The sequence below is a fragment of the Manis pentadactyla genome, chromosome 4, assembly GCF_030020395.1.
Source record: "Manis pentadactyla isolate mManPen7 chromosome 4, mManPen7.hap1, whole genome shotgun sequence".
Classification (NCBI taxonomy): domain Eukaryota; kingdom Metazoa; phylum Chordata; class Mammalia; order Pholidota; family Manidae; genus Manis; species Manis pentadactyla.
The window spans coordinates 142,984,675-143,004,062 of record NC_080022.1 but is presented as its reverse complement, the minus strand read 5'-3'; the positions used below and the strand labels follow the sequence as shown (position 1 = coordinate 143,004,062).

General features: G+C 44.6%; 1 protein-coding gene across 4 annotated transcripts in view; it reads right to left on the bottom strand.

Moving 5' to 3' along the window:
• Window positions 1-1,950: 1,950 nt before the first annotated feature.
• Window positions 1,951-19,388, bottom strand: part of SSH2 (slingshot protein phosphatase 2) — a 269,454-nt gene continuing 252,016 nt past the window's right edge. For all 4 annotated transcript variants that reach the window (XM_057501072.1, XM_036906264.2, XM_036906261.2 and 1 more), the window contains 2 exons: window positions 11,119-11,953; window positions 1,951-8,966 (listed from right to left, as the gene is read on the bottom strand). In XM_057501072.1, the coding sequence (XP_057357055.1) occupies window positions 6,885-8,966; window positions 11,119-11,953 (2,917 nt within the window). In that variant the 3' untranslated portion in view covers window positions 1,951-6,884. The remainder of the gene's footprint in view (window positions 8,967-11,118; window positions 11,954-19,388) is intronic.

Here is a 19,388-nt window from a genome sequence, read left to right as displayed (position 1 = left end):
GAGGGGGAGGGAAGGTGGTGGGAACCTTGAAGTCCACATATTCAGTGGCTTGTAGAGGAACAGAATCAGCAACTGTTACAGGTGCTCCAGAAGTAATTCATGGCATGAGGGGCCATAAGGGTAGATGAGGAATCTTCCTTTTAAAGATTCCAGGCATACAATTAGCAGGAAAAGCCCTGAGTGATGCAGTTGGGGCTTTATACATATTAATTCCAACTATTATCATCCCTGTGCTACAGATGACGGGTACTATTTTCATCCTTATCTTACAAAGAGTTCACAGAGCTTAACTGCCACTCAACTGTAGTTGATGGAGCTGAGATTCTTACCCAGTGATCTGGCATCTGGGTGCATGCTTTTCAGTACCATGCATTTCTGTCTCTCCTTGAAGCATAGTGCCACTTTATCTCACAAGTGCTGAATACTGATAGTTATGCTTAGTGACACAGAGGAAAGGATGCCTGGACTAATTAGAAAACTGGAGTTCCAGCCCTGGCTCAATCACCCTATTTTGGCAGCTCTCTGGGCTGTAAAATGGAAAGGGCTGAGTCAGGTTCTTTCCAAGCGCACCACTTGTTGGCAGATAAGGGAATTGGCGTGGTACCTCAACCCTGTAATGACATCTTTCCTTCCTCCTTTCCTTTCCTCCCTTTTAAAGAGAGCTAGGCACTCCATTCTAGAGGGAAGGGAAGCAGGAACCCTTCAAACCGATCTGTCCTCAGTTCTATCATTTGGGAAGAGGGGTGCAGGAGCAGGGAGTCACAGGTACTGCTTGGACCCGGTGGTGGCTCAGCTGTGCCCTCTAGTCGTTATTTTGTCTGCCTAAGCCTGCCGGGAACTGTGTGTGTGGGGGGGCCAAGGCTTCAAGAACCAGTCAGGGGAAGCGGCTGCTTGGGCTTGGTTCTTTCCCTTGCTGCAACCCATTTGAACTGTGAGCTGCGCTCTGAACAGTAATCTGTAGAAGACAGGCATGGATTTCATCTTTCATGAAGCCATTTTCTGAAACAGGTGGCCTACCAACTTAGACTATGATTTGGTTCATTTGCTTTGGATAGACAGCCAAGACTGAGCTTATTACCTAGATGTTCAGGGACTAGACACCAGGGCTGTGTGCCTCCTACTTGGATGATTCATAATGAAGCAGGCTAGCTTTAGTTCCAGGCAGTGTTTTCTCTGGAAACTTTGGTAAATTGTTTTGTTAGCAATTTGTAAACTGATCTTCCCTGGATAGTAGTGCTGCCTTGTATGTAATGAATGGCACCACTAAATACCTCATGATGGGTCTGCGGAAGGGTGGGAGAAGTGGGGAACCGATCTCCCATCCTCCTCCAGCCTGTTTCAGAGAACTGCCCTTTGGCCCCATCTCCCTTCCTTCACCCTTGACATCAAATGCTTCTCTTCTAATGGTAGGAGGTGGTTAAAACCTTTATTTCTTTGGAAAGTCAGTCCCCATTTTTAGAAACCATTCAGTGAGCTGAGGTGCCTTGTGCTGGAAGATTATAGCCTGTGAACTCTATCCCACTAATGTTCAGACAGGTCACTCACCCAAGAAATCCAGTCCCTGCTGGAGCAGATCATGCATGACCATCGTTACATATGAGTTATTCTGTATCACAGATGGCAGAGGAATTCTGGTTCCTTTGCTTATTCATTCTCCTAACATTTAGGAGATGCTTTGGCAACAGACTCTTTGACCAGGCAAGTTCCCAGCTTGGTCACTTGACTGGAACCACACTGTCTGAAATAATCTTTAGTGATTCTATTTCCCACCTAGTCTTTTATTTTTCGGGAGGTGGAAAGTTATTTTTTCCAGAGCTCAACTAACTCTTAAGGGTGTGCCTGATGGAGATCAATCAATGAGAACTGCCCCACAGTTATCAGTGTTCTCTTCCAATCTGTCCACCTTCTCCAGCCACCCCCTCCTTTGTTGTGGCTGATAAAGTACACGTATTTCATCTTCAAAATAAAAATTTATTCAATCTGTAACAAGAACATTGAATCTGCACATTTGCACACAAGTTCACATTTAAAAACAGCAGAGCACATCAGTAATAAAAAAAAATCTATGATACAAGTGGAACATCCCAACCATCATGAAGATTAAGGAAGGAGATGAGACCACTCTTTATATTCTGCTTCAAATGCCTCAAAAAGGTCCCAGAGATTCCAGGGAGCACCTGCTTTATTTAATAAAATGTGAGCATAAAAGTTTGGGGTGGCCTGGGGCAAAGGTAACAGTCAGTGGGAGAGTCTTTTGGACTTGTTTTCCACATTTAGAACAAGCCCTACAAAATAAAGTAGAAAGAAAAAAAGAAAAGGCACCATAAGCTATGCCAAGCAAACCAAAATCCAATAAAACACAAAACCAAACAATTCCCTGTGGGCTTGTTGATTGGGAAACACTTCCGGGCCAGTTACCCAAGTTTTCAGACTGGGTCAACTGGCTCAAGTGAAGCCCTGGGTCTTAGCCCTGCATGTGTATACAGGATGCTGCCACCAGCGTTACTGTGTGGGCACAGATGGCGGCACTAGTAATACACCCCCCTTGGGGCATTTTCAAGCCAGCAAGGGATGATTCCAGTTTAGAAATCCTGTCCTAGATCTCTGGGGACCTGAGAAAATGAGGCTGGTGCTCTTAGCAGGAGCCAGGCCCAGTCACCCTCTGCTCCCAGGCTGGAGAAGTACAGGAGTACCTTGCAGTGGCTCTCCACGGCTCCAAGAGCCCCCCAGCCCTGGGAGAAGGGTTAGGAGTGTGCAGCTTCCTGCTTTAGTGGCAGGTTTTTTCCTAATATGGGCATTGGATGAGTTGAGGCAGCAAATACATTTATGCCTGACATATGCCTTGATCTTTTAGTTTGGAAGGGAAAACAAAGTCCAAGATGCTTTCAAGTTGGATTGGTGCTGAAAGAGCTAAAATTTCATGTCATCTACCATCAAAAAGCAAAACAAAATCAAAGACACTAGCCATTCACCATTACAATCATCACTGTAAGACACACCAGCACTGAGGAAATGACCGCTATTTCCACACAGAGTGTTGGGAGTGCAGGACACAGACGGAAGTCAGCTCCAGGTCTCCCTGTTTCCTCATGAGGGCTGCCCACTGGGGCTTTGTGGTGTGAGGACTCAGAGGGCGACAGCCAGGGCTGGGTGCCTGGGGTAGGCGGGGCGGCAGTCAACACAATGCACATTTTAATACTTACAATGTAAACAAGTATCCACAAATAGTTGTCAAAAAGCCAAATAATGGCTTTATTTAAAAATTTTTAAATGCCCTTAAAAGTGACCCTTTTTGCATAATGCTTTCTTAAAAACAAAACAAAAACAACTCCCACAAGAATATTTTTACCAAACAAACATGCCTAGATCACTTCAAAACTGAATCGTCAGGTGGAACAGGTGAAGATTTCTGTGAGCTACTCTGCCTCAGAAATGTCAGGTCTATCCAACGGCACCTGTCAGGGGTCCTTTAGCAGGGGGGGACCCCAGAGCCTGGGTGTCATCATCAGACGGTCCTTGGAGCTCTTGGTAGTTTCAAAAATGAGAAAGAGTTGAGATAAAGGAACAGAACCAGGAAAATGCTAGATAAAGAACCTGAAGAGGTCGAGATGCTAGAAATGATCCCAAACATTCAGAATCTGAAAGGCAACCAAAATGAGGAGAGATGACTGCTACTGTACTCCAGTGTTACTTGTCTACCATAGTACACACTGCTCCTAAGTGTTCCTAAAATCAGGAAAGGGTTGGGGCTTCTCTCCTTACTGACCAGGTAACCATCCAGATCACAGCTCAAAACCTGTGCGCTTCCAGGGCTTTTTTCCCCATGCACGCATATGTTTATACTTACACACACACACACACACACACACACACACACACACACACACACCCCTCGCGTATGTTTATACTTACACACACACACCCCTCCAGAATAACTGAGAGTCAGGCTGGTGGTTTTTAAAATAGAGAGGTACTGACCAAGAGGTCAAGGCTTTTCTTACTCAACTCTGCCCAGATATTCATCAGGCCAGCTGTTCTGGTTTTGGGTCACCCATGAACAGAAAAGGGAAATAGGTTACCAGAGATTATCAAAAAGTCTGAAGAGAAGAAAGTCTGAGAAGTCCTTGATAGCTCGTCATGCACTTCCCCTGGACACTGTTCAACTTAAGTAAATAACAAGACACTCAGCTGTGTGAGTTTGAGATGGCTGGCAAAACCCCATGGCATGGTTGAGTTACAGACCCTGTGTTTATTCAGGCAGGCAAATTAGATTAAAAAATGCAATTAAGAAAAAAAAGGCAGCAGAGCAAGACCATTTCCTGTACGCTTTAAAAAAACTCATTTTTTTGTTTTAGTTCACAGCATTAAAGGATTTCCTCCCCATCTTTGTTGTTATTCAATGCAGTGAATGAGCATTAAACACAGTGGCCAGGGGGGAGAGAGAACGGTGCAATGCTGTCCGTCTTGCTTGTACTTCTGCTGCTTGTGAGAAATGTCACCATCTCAGGGTTAATGTGAGTGGACACCACTCTCTTAACCTCCATGCAAATCCTCCTCTCTCCACCCCTACAATTCCCTGTCCTTTCCCCATCACATTGGTGGTGGAATTGTCTCAGTAAGACAGAGGCAGATTGAATGGATGAGCCCTGGAGATCATAACCCTGTCTTGCAAGCTTTCTCACACTGGTACATACCATTTAACAAAACACTTTACAACACATTAAATATCCAGGAATCACAAAGCTGTGTGCATGACACATTTGAACATTTAAGGAAACTATTTAGGGACAGCACAAGTACACGTAATTACTACACTCTAAAGACACTTATAGCAGGAGGCTTCTGTCTCATCTGCCACTTGGCAGTGACATCAGACCCAACCTTGGCTTCCACATGGCAACCAGATTCACAGCTCCTCTTGAGCACCTAAGAGTGGCCTCAGTCCACCTTTGCTCTCTCCTTTGGGTCATGCTACTATCTGCCCCCACCAAACTCTGGCCTCTGGTATCACCTGGACAGTCTGTGCATCTGTTTTTTCCTCTCAGAGCTGTGATGAACCAAAAACCTACATCTCAAGTCTGTACTCAGTCTCCCAGCAATGTGGACATCAACCAAAGCAAACAGGAAGCAAATTTGCAAACCTCTTCAGTTTTGATGAGCTGCAGAGGGTGTTTCATTCCAGACTAAATGTTTTTCGTAAGAAGCTGAAATAGGCTTCTTTGTGGCAGGTGCTCTGTTAAGATCTCCACAATAGCAGCAAAGCAACTGCTCCCTGAATGGAGACAGGAAGGGCGCCTGTCCTTGGCCAAGTCCTCCCTGCAGCCTTTTAGCCTAATCCATTAGGAGCTTCCACCCTGGGCAGCAGCAACTCTCAAACATTCTCCCTGGCTGTGGTTTAGCTACCAGCAAACAACCCATTCTGGGATTTCGGTCTCAAAGAGAAATGAGCTGTCAGTCAAACTGTGAGCTAATGGGAGCCTTTAGGGGTTCCTCTGAGGAGGAAGTTACTAACACATAATTTGGCAGGAGCTGGTGATTAGAAGTCTCTATTAAACAAAACCACTGTCAATATCTCTGCAGATTCCTACCAACGCCCATCAGTTTTATTTCTGTGGTATTTGTTTTCCAGTTGCAGCTTTACTCCTTAAAAAGAATAAATCAAAAAGGCCCTACAACATCAATAACAAAACACTGTAACAAAATGATGACATTATTTACATAAATACTGTGTGGAGAGAAATGACAAATCTTCCAGGAAAAGAAGGAAACAAAACTTAGGTCAAGTGTTAACGGTGATAATATAAAAAAACCTTTGCTCAATGGAGGTTATACGTATGTATGTAACAATTCAAATATCATCTATAAAATTAAAAAATAAAGGCAGCACTGGGAGAACTGCATGAGGGAGGAGAATAAATTGGAAAAAAATATGGCCACTGAACTCAGAAGGCCCACCGAGTAATTCAAGTAAAGGACATATTAATCCCTACATATGTATTCATTTTACAAGAACACACTGACTTTCAATTGCTGTTTTTCAAACTTACCCCTATTGTGTTTTAGTTGGGAGGATGCTGCACACATGCTTCCTGGCAGGGAGGGCCAGGATGACCACCTGTGTGGAGCCCCCAACTCGGAAACTACGGGGCAGCGGCCTTTCCACCCCCGACTTCACCAACTCCTTCTCATACATGTTCCTCTACAGAGGACCTCTCAGATTTCATTTGGGGTTCGCTTTGAATTCAAATATTATTTGTTTGGGGAGAAGACTCTTTGCTTGGTAAGTTCACAAAGTCAGCCATTATCATACCTTTCTATAACGGTGACATCTGGAATACCCAGACACATTTTCTGGAAGATCTCCTTTGAAAGCAAAGCAGAATTGGTCCACGTAAGGAACTCCAGTGGGCTGGGCTGGGCCGGGGCTCCAGGCTGAGAGCACTCTGACACAGCGGCCCTTCAGCTCATCTGCTGCTCATCTGCGGCCCATCGTCACACAGGCCTGGGGGAGCGTTTCCAATTTCCGGCTTCACCCCACCCTCCCCACCTGCTTCTTTCCTCAAGCGTGCCTTTTCTGAGAGGGCAAAATGAGGAGCAGGTGGCATTTGATTGAAAAACAGCAATTTGCCTTTGATAAAGGTGTTCTTTGAAAATGAGTATTTTTTGAGGTTTGAATTTTCTTAAAAAAAAAAGGTACAATGGTCTTGCTGTCCAAATCAATCTCTCACATACATAGAGGAAAAACCCCAAACCCTGCATGCGCCAGGAACAGTAAAATGACCAAAATATTATAAAATTAACCAATAAAGTGCATGTTCCTTACATATTACACCTGTCCCTTTTACAAACATTTCTTTTAGAAAGTCACATGTGTAGGCTCAGAATCACATGGTATTATAGAAGGGGTTGGCTGTCCGCTTTTTATCATTTGCTTTTTTCAGTCTCCTGAGGGGGTGAGTTCTGCCCTGCAGCTGACGGGGCGCCACAGCAAGCCCTGGGGCTGGGCCTGCACCCTGCGGTCCCTGGGTCTGCAGCAAAGGAAGGCCTCCTTCAGAACTAGTCAATTCAGGTCCTGCCCTGGGGAGCAGACACTGCTGGCTGTGACCAAATTCCCTGGCGAACTGTACAAGGGGCCTCTCCACTGGCTTGCTCTGCGCGATGCACTCTGTCGTTCTGAGTTGCTCTATAAAATACTTGGTGGGTTCCAGGTTCTGGGGGACACGTGGGCTTTCTGGGGGCTCCTGGGCCTCCATGGCATGCATGCCTGAGTCCGTTCTGATGAAGGGCTGAAGCAGTTTGAGATGAGGGGACTCAGAGCAGACAGGCTCCCTCTCGGATAAACCGTCTTTACAAAGGTCCAAGTAGCCCAACTTGGCGAGGGAAGCTGAACGCCTCATTTGAGATGGTTTGATGAGCCCTACCTGGTGAGTCACTTGGGACTCAGTTTCTTCAGTGCGCTCCTTCACCACACCGGGGCTATGGCTGAGACCCTGGGCACTGTCACTACCGGAGCGATGTGGGAGTTGACAGGCTACAGGGGACAGGTCCAGTTTTTCTTGTAATTCCTCAATATTGTCACCAAGTTTGCTAATTAAACTTAGGTCTTCACTAAGTAACTGGGAGCCCTCATACTGCACTGCACTGCCCCTGGGGCAGGGACCCTCCTGACTTCCTTCCCAGCTCTCCTGCTCTGTGGAGGGCTCGCTGTCTGTGGTGCTGCTTTGTGCTGTGAAGCCTTCCAGGTGAACCACATTCTGGGGACACAGGTAATCTGACTGGGCCAACGGTACGTGGGTTGAGTGGCTGACAAAAGCTGTTGTGGTCTCCAGGGCTGCTGACAGGCTGTTGCCCCAGTCCTTGGGGCTGCTCAGGGTGGAGGCTGGGTTCGTGGGCCTGTCGTGCTCAGGAGAAGAAGAATGAGGCGGAGGTAGCACTTCTGGGCTCAGAGAAACTTGGTCAGGGCCCAGGGTCCTGTTCAGATTTTCATCCAGGGCACAGAGGACAGTGTTGGAATTCTCCACTTTGACTTCCCTCAGTCCCTGCTCCCCACCCTTTCCACTGGGGGCTCTTTCACCCCCTGGCCCAGTGTTACTGGGCAACACAACTGTGTGGGAAGACTCAATGATGTCTACCTCCTTGGGAAGGGGAAGAGGGGCTGCCTGTGTCTCAGATCCCTGGCATGAAACCACAGTCCTCTGCCCCTTCAGGATTCCGTCCTGCTTCGTTCTAGTATCTGACCCCGGGCACTCAAGAGGAGCTGGCGAGGCGTGCAATTCCCACAGCTCTGGTGCTGTAACAATGGTGTTTTGCTCTGAATGGAGTAGTGAGCCAGCCCCGGACCCACTGCATTTCCCTTTGCCCCTGTTCATCTCTAGTTCCTTGGGGACAAATGAATGTTCCAGGGTGGCTTCGTCACCCTTCCCTTTTGGTGCTGGGTCTGCCACAGAAGAATCATGCTTGGAGTTTTTGCGCGTGGACGAGGTACAAGCAGAAGCAGTGCCATGATGCTCTTGCTCCTGCCGCAAGCGCTCCTCAAACTCCAAGGTGGCTCGCCTCACAGACCCCGGGCACCACTTGGCACCTGGGTGCATCCCTGGGCCCCAGAGTTCCTGTTCCCCCTCAGCTGGTTCCTCTTCTTCCAACTCTGCAGTGGATGAGTGTGTGGTCAGGCAGCCTTCTGGGTCCCCCCTCCCCAAGTCTTTGGCTAGTTCAGGCTGGGCTGTGCAGGAACCCTCATTCTGATTTCCAGGTCTGCTCTCTGGGACCTGGGCCCTCTCAGGGGGCAGCTCATGGACAGTGTGCTTCTTTGGTGTATGGCATGGGTGGGAGAGGATGTCTCCTTTCAATTGAACCTGACCGACTCCTTGACTGATGGATTCAATCTCAGTGACAATTTCTTTGACTGAAATTGCATTTTCTGAGTGAGACTGCATGAAGATGTCTGGGCTGACCAGTTCTGAGATTGCCTAAGAAGAGAAAACAGTGAGATGGTTATGGCAAATTGTAGTCTAACTGAAATGCCAGATTTGTTGCTTACTAATCCTCTGATCCAGGAGCACCTTCTGGCTGTAAGAACACAAATCATGGAGTGCCCGGGACACCATCCCTGCCTAGGACTTTGTTCTGGCTGTTTTGTTGTAAAAGGAAAACAAACAAACAAACAAACCAGATTCATCAAAGACAGAGATTATAGGTTGTATCAGTATTAAACTTTGTTTACTCAAACAGGATTCCAATCCAATATCTTGCTCCAAAAATGAATAGCAAACAGCTTTGGAGGCTCTTATTATCCTTATCTTCATAACACCATGAGTCTTCAGGATTTAGGCCATACTGGGGTAAATGAAACCTCTCCTCTCTGCCCTATCAACTTCCAGTTTGATCCTAACCTAGTTCCACGGGTGGAATTCCATTCAAGGGCTCAGTGGCCTTAAACATGGCCAGTGTTGGGCAGAGCGAGATGGATGAGGCCATCTTATGTCTTAACTGGGGACCCATAGCTCTCTTCTCTCCCCTGTCTTGATAGCCTTCACTTCCTAGCGGCGGCATCCTGGGGCATGAGGGCGTGCTGTATTTGACTGCACAGTTCCTACGTTTCACTGGCTCCTTTTGGGAAAGGTTTATTTGGCTTATGCAGCCATATGCCTGAGCAAACTTAGAAACTGTGGCTCTCTGACATTTTACTGCTCTACCAGTTACGAATTCCCATATGGATTTACAATAAGGCCAAAGAGAACTGGCCAGTGCAAAATCAAGTCCTTTTGTAAAAAACGAAGAATTTAAAAATCTGTAAATGGCCCTTAGACACCTCCTAAATTGGCATCATTATGACCATCAATTTACTTTGTTAACACTTTCATAAGCCTTCAAAGTACAATATTTCTCTGGGAATTGTTCTGGCCTTTCTCCTTCAAAAGAGAGGCAGGGCTAGTACAACTAACAAGGTCAGTTATGGCTTTGGGAAAAATCTGCCAGGCATTGGGCAGGCAGGTGAATTTGCCAAGAATGGGAGAGAGGCCACACCAGGCCCAGTGGGTGCATGGGTTGCAGAAAGAGGGCTCATGTGACCAGGGACTTTGCAGGAAAGCTATTTCTGTCAGAGCTGCTATACCCATTGGTCCAAAGGAGAGCTTGAGCATTCTGAATTCCTAGTATAAACAAAACAGAGGCATAGCCTTTGGGGAAAGGAGAAGACAGATGCATAGGCAGCGATTGCCCTGGGGTAGTTAAGAAGGGAGAGAACCAATGAGTAATGAACAAGGTGGGAAATAAAAGCAGACAGACATCAGGAGCTGTCAAGCATCTACTCAGCAGCTCTGAAATCACTAAGTGAAGTTTGGTATGTTAGAGTGAATCTGTCGCCACTTACATTCCAACTCCTGCATTATACTGATTTAAGATACTATTGTTTTTAAGATGCATCCCAATATCCAAAGGGTCAAACTGAGAATAAGTGTGAGTCTTAGAATTAATGATATATAGTAATTCTTTTTCGGGCCTGCTATGGCCAACAAGCTCACCTGCCACTGAGAAGTGTCTTGGGATTCTGTCTCTCTCAAATCACTCCCCAAACCATCTCTCAACTCCTGAATACCACAGGGTCTGAGGTGAGGAACAGTTTAGAAACACCATAACAAAAACTAAGCTTGGGAATCAGTTGCTAGTCCAACAACTACACCATGTCAAGCCTTTGAATTTTCTGAGACAGAATTTCCCAAATAAATCCATCTTCTCAGAGAGACCCAGGTTTCATTCAGGCAGCATACGAGTCCCTGGCACTTCATTATTGGTGAAATTTGACCTGTACTGCAGAGGTGCAGGGAGGAGGCCTCTCCTTGTTCAGGCAGGACATTTGTTTTGGCTAATCCCTTCTTTCACTCCCTCTCAGAAGTGCTTCTAATGACACCAAAAGCCTGGAAAGAGAAAGTCCTCAAAAGGCAACTCATTTGAAATATGTTTAAACCCTAAGTTTTCAAGGAAAGTCTCAGCCAGACTCTCTCCTATGCTACCTTCCTAAATCTTTAGCAACATCAAAAATAAAGTCAACATAGCAGAATCTCAAATATTTTATCTTCCACGAGAACTTCATTAGGTGGAGAACTATAAAGACAGTTTTACCTTTGACTGTTCCTCATCTGTTGAAGATTCTTCAGATGCATGGGGAGTGTCACTCAAAGAGCTGCTTCTCTGGTCGTCGGCTGTCACTTCGGAGGGGGCTACTTCCACCCCTGCCAGTCGGCAGCTCTCACTCCTGCCTCCACCCAGTTCCTCCATCCTCGAGTGGGAAAAAGTTCTGGACCGGGTTTCTTGGGAAAGCTCTACAAACTTCTCTAGGGCGCTGAAAAAATCAATGCGGTCTGTACTGAAATCTGGGACTTCAGTCTGGCAACTGGGTTGGGGGCTCGGTGACTCAGGATCAGGAGACATGGGGAGGTCTTTCAGGCGAGATGTCAGTTCTTCCATAGGCAGTAGGTGAACGTTCATATCTGCTTTCAGTGCGTCCGTCTCCAGGTCTTCCACTGCTAGGTCTGGGAACCTGTTGGCCATTGCTGGGGCCTGTCCAGAGTGGATTAAGGCTTTGGATGCCTGGCAGTTGTCAAGAGGGAATTTCGGTTCACTGAGACAACACCCTGATGAGCATCCATTAATGTCATTTAGGTTTAATTCATCTTCAATCTGTCCAGCATGAAATTCCCTAGAAGTAAATTCCAAGCAGATCATTCTTTCTTTGGTACACAGGCCTTTCTGATTTTCATCCTGCGGGACAACATGTTCCACAAAGACAGGAGGTATGGGAGAGTGACTCTCCATGGTCTTCACCTCGGCAATCTGGTCTGCTGAGGTGGTGATCTCCTTCTTGTTGAGTTCAAGCCCTGGTTTGCAGATTGGCTCATGGTGGTCTGAGAGGTCACTATCTGAATGAGATCTCCAGAGCTTGTTATGCCGCTGTTTGCTGTGGAGGACATATACAGGAAACACCTTACTCCGGTTTGTGAAAACAATCAACACCCTCCCCGGAAACTGCTTCCAGATAATCTTAAATCTTAACCTACAAAATGCTTTAATGCCCAGTGGAAGAAGGGAGGCATTAAACATTTGAAAAGATGATCAATTTAACTAATAGCAACAAAAACAAATGAATACGAGTTCTGATATTTTGCCTATCAGACTGACAAGAGCCACAATAGTTGCCAGCAACCAGTGTGGATGATGGTGTGGCCAAACGAGGCTTCTCAGGTATAGCTGCACAATTTTTAAGAGTGAAATCTGGCAATAGCTCTCAAAATTTAACCTTTTAACTAGCAATTCTTCCTTTAAGATTTTTTCTTGGAGAAATATTACTATAAGTGCACAAAGATATACATACAAGGATGTTTACTATAATACTTTGGTACTAAAAAAAAGGATTCTTAAAAATTATAATCTACACACCCATATGCTATGAGGCTGTTAAAAACAGGTATTTTAGTGAAATGATGTCCAAGGTATACTACTGAGCAAAAAAGCGTATTGAACACATTTGGAGTGGTCAGTTCCCATGTTAGAATTAAGTACAGGAAAATATCTGGAGGACTATCACCAAAATGAAAACAGTGTTTTTTTCAAGGAAAGCAAAAATACTTTGGGTGAGGGCTTTACTTTTGATATGTCGTACTTCCACAATTTTTGAATTTTAAAAATAACAAGTGTGTCCATTCACAACTGCATCAAAAAGAATAAAATACCTAGGAATAAACCTAACAAAGGAAGTGAAAGACCTATACCCTGAAAACTACAAGACACTCATGAGAGACATTAAAGAAGATACCAATAAATGGAAATACATCCCGTGCTCATGGACAGGAAGAATTAATATTGTCAAATGGCCATCCTGCCTAAAGCAATCTGTAGATTCAATGCAATCCCTATCAAAATACCAACTACATTCTTCAATGAACTAGAGCAAGTAGCTCTAAAATTCATATGGAACCACCACAAAAGACCCTGAACAGCCAAAGCAATCCTGAGAAGGAACAATAAAGCAGGGGGGATTATGCTCTCTGACTTCAAGCTCTACTGCAAAGCCACAGTAATCAAGACAATTTGGTACTGGCACAAGAACAGACTCATAGACCAATGGAACAGACTAAAGAGCCCAGATATAAACCCTAGTATATATGGTCAATTGATATACAATAAGGGAGCCATGGACATAAAATGGGGAAATGACAGCCTCTTCAACAACTGGTGTTGGCAAAACTGGACAGCTACATGCAAGAGCATGAAACTGGATTATCGTCTAAACCTATATACAAAAGTAAACTCAAAGTGGATCAAAGACCTGAATGTAAGTTATGAAACCATAAAACTCTTGGAAGAAAACATAGGCAAAAATCTCCTGAATATAAACATGGGCAACTTTTTCCTGAACGCATCTCCTCGGGCAAGAGAAACAAAAGCAAAGATGAATACATGGGACTACATCAAGCTAAAAAACTTCTGTGCAGCAAAGGACACCATCAGCAGAACAAAAAGGCATCCTACAGTATGGGAGAATATATTTATAAATGACATATCCAACAAGGCATTAAAATTCCAAAATTATACATAAAGAACTGACATCCCTCAACACCCAAAAAGCAAATAACTCGATTAAAAAATGGGCAGAGGAGCTGAACAGACACTTCTCCAAAGAAGAAATTCAGATGGCCAACAGGCACATGAAAAGATGCTCCACATCGCTAGTTACCAGGGAAATACGAACTAAAACCACAATGAGATACCACCTCACACCAGGTAGGATGGCCAACATTGAAAAGAGTAGGAACAACAAATGCTGGCGAGGATGTGAAGAAAGGGGAACCCTCCTACACTGCTGGTGGGAATGTAAGCTAGTTCAACCATTGTGGAAAGCAGTATGGAGGTTCCTCAAAAAACTCAAAATAGAAATAGCATTTGACCCAGGAATTCCACTCCTAGGAATTTACCCAAAGAAAACAAGTTGTCAGATTAAAAAAGACATATGCACTCCTATGTTTATCGCAGCACTATTTATAATAGCCAAGATATTGAGGCAGCCTAAGTGTCCATCAGTAGATGAATGGATAAAGAAGATGTGGTACATATACACAATGGAATATTATTCAGCCACAAGAAAGAAACAAATCCTACCATTTGCAACAACATGGATGGAGCTAGAGGGTATTGTGCTCAGTGAAATAAGTCAGGTAGAGAAAGACAAATACCAAATGATTTCCCTCATTTGTGGAGTATAACAACAAAGCAAAACTGAAGGAACAAAACAGCAGCAGACTCACAGACTCCAAGAGGGACTAGTGGTTCTCAAAGAGGAGGGGAGGGAGGGAAGGTCGGGAGGGAGAGACAGGGGGATCAAGGGGTATTATGATATAGTGTGTGGGGGATCATGGGGAAGACAGTGTAGCACAGAGAAGGCAAATAGTGAATCTGTGGCATCTTACTACACTGATGGACAGTGACTGCAATGGGGGATGGGGGGTCTCTATAATATGGGTGAATGTAGTAACCACATTGTTTTTTCATGTGAAACCTTCGTAAGAGTGTATATCAAAGATACCTTAATAATAAAATAAAATAAAATAACAAGTGTGTTTAACATTAATAACTAAGATAAAAAAAAAATCCCTAAAACCAGCATTCAAGTAATACAAAGAGAAATACTCTATTGGAGTCCATTACAAGTCCTCATAATTGAGATGAAGAGCTGATGTAGGACTAATCACTGATGTGGAAGTGTGAGGAGGGTGACAATCTTTCTTGACTTGGAAAGAAAAGATGAGGCTAGTAAATTCAGAGAAAAACGTTGGTAACAGAATGGAAGAGGATAAGCATAAAGTACAGGCCTTTTTCATAAGGATCTCTGGATAAAAACCATCAAGCTAAGGTGACACCTGGAAAAGTAGGTGGCCTACCCCCCTACCCCACCCTGCCATACCCATATCCATCCTTTGGATTATATTATGGAGAGAAGGTCTGTTGTGGGGATGACATTTCATTTCAAATCACACTCTCTTACCAAGGAAGCACAATTCCCAAAGCTTCAGTTAAAAAGAGAAAGGTGGCCCTGTCTGTGACTGGTCAGGATCACCTGCCCAGGGAGTAGGTCACTAATGTGGCATTTGTGGGTGTGGTTTCCATGACTTACAAGCTGATGAAGTTACCTAACACAGGGTGGAATGGGAAACAGCCTGAAACAACTTACCCTGGGCTGAGGGCCACGCCTGCCTGTGAATCTCTGCCGAGTCATGCGCCTGCACTAATGTGAACCCGTTTGTTCTCAACTCTGCACCTGCTCTCAGCAACCCCTGACTGCTGCTTGGGTGGAGCTCTCTCTGACTCAGCCCTGCACAGCAGAAGTGTGCTTTTCCGAGTAGGGAGCAGGTTAATCTGTTTATGAAGACAAGCTATAAACAATTAGCTGGGTGGAGGGGTGGGGTTTTCACCCTTTCCAAGCTGCACCATTTCCACCCACCCCTAGGAGGAGACAACATATCACAATATCATACATGCCAAACAAGTGAGTGGCTGTACAGAGAGAGGGGCAAGCTGACTGGTTGGAAGGTGGGGCCTAAACCATACATTGTGACCAACAGATGCCAACAAGATTCCTTTCAAAGTTTCTTCTTTTCCATCTAGACATCCTTGTTTCCTGACCTAAATATGACTGTGTTCTCCAATTTCTATCCTTCGCCTATCTTCAAACCTGCACCAACTTCTCTCAGCCATCAAGGCAGGACAATTCCTGTGATGTAAATGACAGGAAGACATCTCAGGGAGTAGCTGTTCTCACCTTTCTAATAATCTAATAATACAAAAGAACAGCTTATTTTATCAGTCAACAGGCAAATGGGATGTTTTCATGATCCCAAGAACCCTCCAAAGTATGATTTTATAAACTGCTTGCAAATCACTAATCAATCAGGAGGGACTGAGAGACTGAAGTCATGCTAATAGGCAGGAACAGTGCAGTGTCTCAGAGGAAGTGGCTGACATCACAGCTCCTTTGCCCGGCAGGGATTTCCTTCTCTTCCTGGGGGAGATAATCATCAGAAAATACTGGGTCCCTCTTGGAGTCTAAAATATAAGGTCTAAGCACCTGGACAGGAATTAAACTGACACCTACTTGTAAAGAAAAATCCCATTCCAAAGATAGGTATGATTTTGCCACCTTTTTCATTTTTGCAACTGACCTGCAGGAGGGTGGTAGGTGGTTCTCTGATATAGTCCAGATATTTATTCCCATGGCCTCTGAAGCACTGCTACCCCAGGTATCCCTTCTCACCCCCACCTCAGGGGTTAGTGGCCTTTATCCTAAATTTTGTGCTTTTTATTCCTTTCTTTTCTTTATCGTGTCACATTTTGTTAACAATATACTGCTTATTACATGCTTTGAACTTTATATAAATGAATTCATACTGTATATACTCTTCTACAACTGCTTTTTGTGCTTAACACTGTTTTTTAAGATTCACTGATGTGTGTAGCTGTAATTTCATAGAGTACAAGGAATAAGCCACAATTTATTTACCCATGCTGTTGATGAACAGTTTTGGCTTTTACAAACAACACTGCCATGGACATTCTTGTGTCTGATACATAAAGATTTCTCAAAGGTGTTATATATAGGAGTAGAAAAATTGGGTTATGGAGCACGTGGGCATCATCAGTTTTACTCAGTTATACCAAATTGCTTTCCAGTGAAGCTTTTCCCAAGCCAGTTTATTCTAATGCTCCATCACTGGTAGAGATAGATGTACAACATTAGATCATATTTACTGTTATAAACACATTGTTACATATAAATATCATTAATATATAAATCATTATAAAATAAATTTATTATTATAAACTGCTTAAATTCAGCTGACTTCCCCCACCTAATCCAGGTAGGCAGCAAGTAAACAAGTTGCCAAAAAGAACTTCAAGTTGGTTTGTGGCCCGATGATGTAACCAAGTCCCAGGTTCTTTTCTCCCTTGAGTGGCTTCTGACCTGGATATGGATTCACATAAACACACTGACACACATGAGATGATTGGGCCATTCTGGGTAAGAATTTGGCCTTTTACGTTGTAAATAAAAAGAAGGAACTCTAAATGATCAGAGGCTTATGATATCCCGTTCACTTGCCACTTGCTTTCTTATTGTTATATGTTTGGTAAAGCACCAGCTCTGTTTGAGAAAGTTATAGATAGGAAAATATCACTAAAAACAGAGTATCGATTATAGTAAAAATCAGACTGTGTATTTATGGTTACTTCTGAGGGTGTTTGGCAGCCTGCAGAAAGGAGGCGGAGGAGGAGAAAAAGTGTCAGCATTTTCTGTGTGCTGCGAGTTGTCCTAAATGCTTTAAGATTATTTGACTGAAAAGCTACTAAGAAAATCCTTTAAACCTCAACTGTGATTGGCTGTCACCTGACCAGGAATCCACCCCCTCTCATTCTTGGTCTCCCCTGGCTGACTGACACTGTGCACCAGCTAACCAGACCTCAATGTCTCCATCAGCAAAGCCAGGGTAAAAGACGACTCTGCCTCCTCTGGCCCCAGTGTCAGGGGCGTTCAAAGAATCAAAACTGACACTTAAGGGGATATGTGGTAAACTCCCTGGCCACCCCCCAGTTTTTTCCCCTTGCTCCTTATACACTGGAAACTAATATCACAGACACATGGTCCAGCTTGCAAATGCCTGAAATCTGAACTTGTCTAATGGAACATAAATCTGCCAGATACCTCCATGATCAGAGTGCAGAATAACAAACAAGGCTGCTGGCAGTTTACTGGAGGGTTTCAAAACACACACCCACTCACCCCTCCTCCTGCCTCACTCCCATCCCCCAGCTACAAAAACAGAAAAAATAAAATTAGATATGAACAGTAATCAATGGCTTTATGATACCCTCCCTTTTAGGTCTAAAGTAGAATATTAACTATTAGCCCCTCCCATGCTCTTGAAGACATATGCAGTATGTCTCATGTATTTCAGAGGGGCTGTCATTCACTGTTTCACTCATACCCTCACATTCTGATTAATCACTGATTAATTCATAAGTCACTACAGGGGCCTGGTATCACTTTGGTAAACTTCCACCCAGAGGTCAAAATACCAAATTAATACCCTCAGACAGAGGGATGCCACCTCAAGTTGAGCACCCAGTGCCACTCTGGACAACTACAGCACTAAAGAATGCTATACGCTCAGGGCTCTGTTTCTTTGGGAAAACCACTACATGCTTCCTGGGAGAAGATATGAAATATAAGATCTAAGCACCTGGACAGGAAATGAAATTTCTTTGCAAACAGAATGGGTGGAATTTTTCTAAGGACTTTCCTCCTGTTACTTAATCAGCAAGGCTTGCTATAGCTTCAGACAATCACAGGAGTCTGGGGTTTCTTCTTTGCTCTTCTAAGCAGGCAGATCCTGCAGGAACATTCTAGGGGAAGGCAAGAGTCTGCTGGGCCCAGTTTACTTGGCAGTTAGCTTGGTAGATAGCCTACAAGTGCTGTTTCTGGATAACACATCACAGAATGCAGACCCTAATTGCTGTATACTCAGCAGGTACTCCCACTCTTTGCCTTACTGGCAGATTCCTGATTTGATTTGGGTGTTCACTGTTGTATGGGTTCAGGGAATGTGGTAACTTTCTAGCACCAAAGGGTAAATGTGAATTTGTTTTAGCCAGTCAGGAAATTTTATTTTCCTGGCCAGTGATTAGCTTTAGGTATATTAACCAGTCCTGGCCAATGAGTCCTAGGGGTGAAGCCTATTGTGCTTCATCCCCTCTAAAATACAAAGACTTCCCCCCAGTAGAAATGCCCATTCATTCAGCCAGACACTGCGGAATTTACGTGTAGATGCCCAGAAATGTGGCAGATATCTGGCAGTCATGAGGAGACACGTTCAAGGAGCAAGGAATTATCTAAGGAAGGTAGAGCAGAAAGGTGGAGAACCCAAGGCTCTGACTACATCCCAAAGCCATTACCGAGTCTACTTCGGTGCTTCCTGCTAAAAGAGATGTTAAAACGGTCCAACTTTTTAAACTACCTGTAGCTGGGTGTTGGGCCAGATATTTTCTGTGTGCCCCTGCAGATCCCTTCTTCAGCTCTTCTACCTGCTCTCTGCCCCAGAGACTTACCTATGTAGCACATCAATGGGCCTTCTTCTCCTCTGCCTTCTACAGGGTTTGGCTAATGGGGAGCCCCAACAGCAGAGTGGACAGAGAGGGAGCCAGGACATTTATTTTCCTAGCGGCCTTCCACAGGGTCATTTCAGGCTGGATGTGTCTCTTGACCGAAAGTTACTTCTCCTCTATGAAGGTACCTTCTCCAGGAGTCTCCCTCGGGGTTCTAGTAACTCTCCCTCCTTCTTTGGGCC